Source organism: Procambarus clarkii, chromosome 56 (assembly GCF_040958095.1).
Source record: "Procambarus clarkii isolate CNS0578487 chromosome 56, FALCON_Pclarkii_2.0, whole genome shotgun sequence".
NCBI classification, from domain to species: domain Eukaryota; kingdom Metazoa; phylum Arthropoda; class Malacostraca; order Decapoda; family Cambaridae; genus Procambarus; species Procambarus clarkii.
Genome location: NC_091205.1, coordinates 29,773,882 through 29,781,126, shown reverse-complemented (window position 1 = coordinate 29,781,126; position 7,245 = coordinate 29,773,882). Strand labels below are relative to the sequence as shown.

The following is a 7,245-nucleotide window of genomic DNA, read 5'->3' as shown; positions in this document are numbered from 1 at the left end:
ACTCTTCCCTAGTGTTGACCAGGTGTTGCACGGCCCTCACACTCTTCCCTAGTGTTGACCAGGTGTTGCACGGCCCTCACACTCTTCCCTAGTGTTGACCAGGTGTTGCACGACCCTCACACTCTTCCCTGGTGTTGACCAGGTGTTGCACGACCCTCACACTCTTCCCTAGTGTTGACCAGGTGTTGCACGACCCTCACACTCTTCCCTAGTGTTGACCAGGTGTTGCACGGCCCTCACACTCTTCCCTAGTGTTGACCAGGTGTTGCACGGCCCTCACACTCTTGTTGTGACCGCTGTGGTGGAGACATGTGCTGCTGCCCTCCTTCCTCGCCTCTTTTAACTTTCGGTATTGCTCGGTATTGCTCGGTATTGCTCGGTATTGCTCGATATTACTTGGTATTGCCTGGTATTGCTTGGTATTGCTTGGTATTGCTTGGTATTGCTTGGTATTGCTCGGTATTGCTTGGTATTGCTTGGTATTGCTCGGTATTGCTCGGTATGGCTCGGTATTGCTCGGTATTGCCTGGTATTGCTCGGTACGGCTCGGTATTGCTCGGTATTGCCTGGTATTGCCTGGTATTGCCTGGTATTGCCTGGTATTGCTCGGTATTGCCTGGTATTGCTCGGTATTGCTCGGTATTGCCTGGTATTGCCTGGTATTGCCTGGTATTGCTCGGTATTGCCTGGTATTGCTCGGTATTGCCTGGTATTGCTCGGTATTGCCTGGTATTGCCTGGTATTGCCTGGTATTGCTCGGTATTGCCTGGTATTGCTCGGTATTGCCTGGTATTGCTCGGTATTGCTTGGTATTGCTCGGTATTGCTCGGTATTGCTCGACATTGCTCGACATTGCTCGGTATTGCCTGGTATTGCTCGGTATTGCCTGGTATTGCTCGGTATTGCTTGGTATTGCTCGGTATTGCTCGGTATTGCTCGACATTGCTCGACATTGCTCGGTATTGCCTGGTATTGCTCGGTATTGCCTGGTATTGCTCGGTATTGCTTGGTATTGCTCGGTATTGCTCGGTATTGCTCGACATTGCTCGACATTGCTCGGTATTGCCTGGTATTGCTCGGTAATCTCTCTGCAAAACAACCTTCCCAATTATGCTTGTAAACTTCGCCTCTGTGGCGAAGATCTTTTTATCTCTAAAGTCTACCTAAAGGCTGATTTCCTTTTGGATATGTTGTTCATGGCCCGGGTGTATTAGAGTGGGTTAGTTTGTGGGTGGGAGGAAGGGTGCCAGCCGGGGCCAGGGGGGGATGTCCTGCTGGCACACCTCTACCCTCTTCCAGGACTATACTGTGTCTTAAACATTGTCCCCTATTATGTCATACTCTACTCCCTGGTAGCATTTGTGTGTGTGTATGTGTGTGTGTGTATGTGTGGGTTTGTGTGTGTGTGTGCATGTGTGTGCCTTTTCTCTCCAAACCTCTGCACCTTACTAGTCTCTCTTTTCTCTCTCTCTCTCTCTCTCTCTCTCTCTCTCTCTCTCTCTCTCTCTCTCTCTCTCTCTCTCTCTCTCTCTCTCTCTCTCTCTCTCTCTCTCTCTCTCTCTCACTCTCTCTCTCTCTCTCTCTTTCTCTCTCTCTCTCTCCCTCCCTTATCTTTCTCTCTCCCTTCCCTCTCCTTCTCTCTCTCTCTCTCCCTCTCTCTCTCTCTCACTCTCTCACACACACGTCATGTCACGTCATCTCCCTCCCACAATACCTCTCCCCCATTCCATTTCTCCATTCCCTTTCCTCTACAACCCTTACCCCTTCCTCTCCCTCTCTAATCCTCCCCTCCTTCCCTCTGCCCTCACCCCCAACCCCGGCCAGCTACACATCCCCTCACCGGCGGAAGATTCAAATATTGATCAAGAGCATTGTGGTGGTTGGCGCGGGGGGTAATATGTGATGGGTGAAGTGAGCGTTTATGGGTTCACCACTGTCCCTTCACCCTTCCCCTTACTCCTGGCTTTCCCCTTCCCCCCTCCTTTCCATGTTCTCTCTTTCTTCTTTCCCATCCTACCTCTTCTTTCCTCTTGCCCCTCTCATTATTCAGTCATTACTCTCTCCTCTCCCTCTCCCCTTCTCTCCCTCTCCCCTTCTCTCCCTCTCCCCTTCTCTCCCTCTACCCTCCCACGTTGGGTCTCCACTCCATCCCACTCATCGTTGGGCAACCCTCCATCCCTCCAGTAGGCGTTTTTTTTTTTTTTGCATGTTTTGACATCCAGCCTCAGAACTGGGGTGTAGGTGGAGGAGTTATTTGTCCTCCAGTATTCTTCCAATTCTTTCTCGGTTACTGTTACTGCCCCTCCCTCTCCTCTCCTCCCTCTCCTCTCACCCCTCTCCTCTCCTCCCTCTCCTCTCACCCCTCTCCCTGCTCCCCTGTCTCTCCCGACACTTTCCTCTTCCATCTGCCCATACCTTGCCTGATGGCTGAGCCTGTATCTGCCTGACAGCTCAGTGGTCAGCGTTTCGGATTCGTAGTCCTGAGGTTCCGGGATCGATACCCGGTGGAGGCGGAAACAAATGGGCAGAGGTTCTTTCACCCTCATGCCCCTGTTCACCTAGCAAGAAATAGGTACTTGGTAGTTAGACAGCTGCTACGGGCTGCTTCCTGGTGAAATGTAATAAAAAAGAGGCCTGGTCGAGGACCGGGCCGTGGGGACGCTAAGCCCCGAAATGACCAGCTCAGTGTCTTACTATTGAGGGAGAAGCATCTTCCACTTCCTGCTCTGTGATGAGCAACAACCAATCATCAGCCTACACACACTCCACATCAACAACCAATCATCAGCCCACATACACACAACATCAACAACCAATCATCAGCCTACACACACACCACATCAACAACCAATCATCAGCCTACACACACACTCCACATCAACAACCAATCATCAGCCCACACACACACCACATCAACAACCAATCATCAGCCCACACACACTCCACATCAACAACCAATCATCAGCCCACACACACTCCACATCAACAACCAATCATCAGCCTACACACACTCCACATCAACAACCAATCATCAGCCTACACACACACACCACATCAACAACCAATCATCAGCCTACACACACTCCACATCAACAACCAATCATCAGCCTACACACACTCCACATCAACAACCAATCATCAGCTAACACACACACCACATCAACAACCAATCATCAGCCTACACACACTCCACATCAACAACCAATCATCAGCCTACACACACACACCACATCAACAACCAATCATCAGCCTACACACACACACCACATCAACAACCAATCATCAGCCTACACACACACACCACATCAACAACCAATTATCAGCCAACACACACACCACATCAACAACCAATCATCAGCCTACACACACTCCACATCAACAACCAATCATCAGCCTACACACACACACACCACATCAACAACCAATCATCAGCCTACACACACACACCACATCAACAACCAATTATCAGCCAACACACACACCACATCAACAACCAATCATCAGCCTACACACACACACCACATCAACAACCAATTATCAGCCAACACACACACCACATCAACAACCAATCATCAGCCTACACACACTCCACATCAACAACCAATCATCAGCCTACACACACACACCACATCAACAACCAATCATCAGCCTACACACACACACACCACATCAACAACCAATTATCAGCCAACACACACACCACATCAACAATCAATCATCAGCCTACACACACACACCACATCAACAACCAATCATCAGCCTACACACACACCACATCAACAACCAATCATCAGCCTACACACACACCACATCAACAACCAATCATCAGCCAACACACACACCACATCAACAACCAATCATCAGCCAACACACACACCACATCAACAACCAATCATCAGCCTACACACACACACCACATCAACAACCAATCATCAGCCTACACACACACCACATCAACAACCAATCATCAGCCAACACACACACCACATCAACAACCAATCATCAGCCTACACACACACACCACATCAACAACCAATCATCAGCCAACACACACACCACATCAACAACCAATCATCAGCCTACACACACACACCACATCAACAACCAATCATCAGCCAACACACACACCACATCAACAACCAATCATCAGCCTACACACACACCACATCAACAACCAATCATCAGCCTACACACACACCACATCAACAACCAATCATCAGCCTACACACACACACCACATCAACAACCAATCATCAGCCAACACACACACCACATCAACAACCAATCATCAGCCAACACACACACCACATCAACAACCAATCATCAGCCTACACACACACACCACATCAACAACCAATCATCAGCCTACACACACACCACATCAACAACCAATCATCAGCCTACACACACACCACATCAACAACCAATCATCAGCCTACACACACACACACCACATCAACAACCAATCATCAGCCTACACACACACCACATCAACAACCAATCATCAGCCTACACACACACCACATGAACAACCAATCATCAGCCTACACACACACACACCACATCAACAACCAATCATCAGCCTACACACACACACACCACATCAACAACCAATCATCAGCCTACACACACACCACATCAACAACCAATCATCAGCCTACACACACACACCACATCAACAAACACATGCTTCAGAAACCCTTGATTTTGTACTTTCTTCAAATATCAGTAGAAAATTTTACTGAATATGCCTCTTCAAGATCTGATATAATTCTAATTTTTATACCATCATCATTATTAACTTCCTCATCAGAGCCTCTAGCTGGCCACCGCCTCTATCACCTGCACTCTGCTGAGTGAACCACTCTTAAGTTTAATTTTGAGATTTCCTGCACTCACTGGCATGCCAAGTTCTACTACGTCTACCAGACAACTCACTGAGATTGTCCTTGCTGCTATACAAGCCTTCTTGCCAGGTTTATCTTCCCTACCCTCTTTCCCACTTCCTAAATACCAATTCCGCATTAGGTATATATATATTATATATATATATATATATATATATATATATATATATATATATATATATATATATATATTTATATATATATATATATATATATATATATATATATATATATATATATATATATATATATATATATATATATATATATATATATATATATATATATATATATATTCAGGTGCACCACCAACACAAATTGACATAGCTTCTCCAGCTCCTCAGAAGGCGGGCAGGAACAATGGATGCAGTGAGCATTTCCTCTCTGGATTGCCACACTAAGGCGCTGAAAAAGAAAACTGGCAGCTCTAGGGTCTCTAGTTGTTTCGATTAGCTTAGACCCCAACTCCTTCAAAAAGCTAGTAGCACTTTTACCCCAGGCACCAAGTGTCTCTGAGGCAATGGAGACAAAATTGTAGTTATGCTCAAGGTCTCTGTATTTTCGTGACTTGGCCGCTTCCCGGTGATTGGCAGCTTCTCCTGCTTGTGTAGCACTGAAGTCAACATAGGTATTGGCTAAAGTTGAAACGCAAGTGTAGTCCCACACCAACTGTCTACCATTCTTCTAGGGGTTCACCGTGATTCCGTCTGGGTGACCGACAGGCTCATCAGAGTTGCGGGACATTAGGTAACGGGGCTCTCTCTCTGCTGGACAACCGGCTGTGGTAAGGCTTCTCTTAATAATGTCATTGACCTCGCCGTGTCTTGCATGCCATCCTCCTGTCCTTTGGCAGAGAAGGCCATGCCGTCCGTATCTGTCGGCCTCTGCCTCACCATAAATACACCTGTATTCGGTGTGGATTGGGGCAGCGAGGCGAAGAGCCACTGCAATTCGGAGGGCCTGCGGTGTGAGACGGGTGCCGGTTGCTGACATTGGGGTTGCTAATAGGAAATCACCTGCATGGGGAGCTGCTACAGCTCTAAGTCGGGCAGTGTCATGTGGTGTTGTCGCAGCTTCTAGCAAAGTTGCAGCTTCTTGGTCGGCAATGGGGCGATCCCAGCTGGATTGCTTATGGGCTTCAGAAGGCGGTGGTTGGGGTGCTGGTCCTGCGAGAGAGACCCATTTGGTTGTGCAGTCTGTGAAGCTGGGATCATGCATCCTTGCCTGTTGAACTAGGTGCTCAGGTAGGATTTCCTTCACCAAGTTGTCAGACCCCACTGAAGAGGACAGGAACGCTGGTACAGCAATTTGTGTTGCTGTGCGCACGCCAAGGCCCCCGAGTCTGACAAGAATATATATATATATATATATATATATATATATATATATATATATATATATATATATATATATATTTACACTAACATTATCTGTGATACGCAGCCCCGCTCATGTAACCTAATGCTCCTGAACCCTCCCGCCCTTGTAACCGCCTGCCTCTGTACTCTCTATTGTGAAACAAAAGCTAGAAGAAACTCTTAAATGAAACGGGTAAAATTTCGCTTTGAAAAATATAAATTTGCAAATAAATTAATTATGTGTAACAGACACATTACAAGATAAGAGCAACTGTATGGCTGTTGCAGCTTTTGTCCCGACTGGTGCAATAATAGTTTAGTGGGCCCGCGTGACATTGCCAGTGAAATTAAAACAAAAAACTGCCACTCGGCGCATGCATTAGTCATTGTTTTTTTGCAAATTAATGTTGCCAAATCCATTCCTGTTTGTGGGATAATGTCAGATAATTTTATGAATAGGTTTTGTTAGTCTATATAATGTAAAAAACTAATCTGTATGACAGTCATTACAAAATGTACAACAAATATACATTAAACAAAAAATACTTAATATTAATGTGGTGTGTGCTGGTATTGTTGTGTTTGTCAAAGTAATATTTAGAGCCAATCTATATAAGAGCAAAGTGTTGTGTGTATGAGGTTGTAGGCCAAACGCTTGGGGCTAGCCTCACACAACATTGTAGGGTGAATGGTCTAGAGTACGCGACGAACATAGGCTGGGATGGTCGGTCCTGGTGGACCTCTTAAGAAGTGGTCGGAACGAATAGTAATCATCTTCCCTTCTCCCCATCCTCTCCAAATCGATTACAAGTGGCTGACCGAGTCCATAGATCTATTTCTGGCGAGGGAGAATCAGAAGGGGGGGGGAGGGGTTTAAAGATTGGGAAGGTGAGAGAGGAATGCTTTTAGAGAGGGAAAATAGAGGGGAAAGACCGGTGGAGAGGGGAGAAGAGGTATGAGAGGTGAGGATGGTGGAGAGA

At 46.6% G+C, this 7,245-nt stretch overlaps 1 protein-coding gene across 1 annotated transcript; it reads right to left on the bottom strand.

Annotated features, from left to right (window-relative positions):
* Positions 1 to 392: 392 nt before the first annotated feature.
* On the bottom strand, positions 393 to 1,043 carry LOC138353236 (adhesive plaque matrix protein-like). The gene has a single exon (XM_069306122.1). It carries the CDS (start codon positions 1,041 to 1,043, stop codon positions 393 to 395), a length of 651 nt encoding a protein of 216 aa, XP_069162223.1.
* Between the last annotated feature and the right edge of the window lie 6,202 nt (positions 1,044 to 7,245).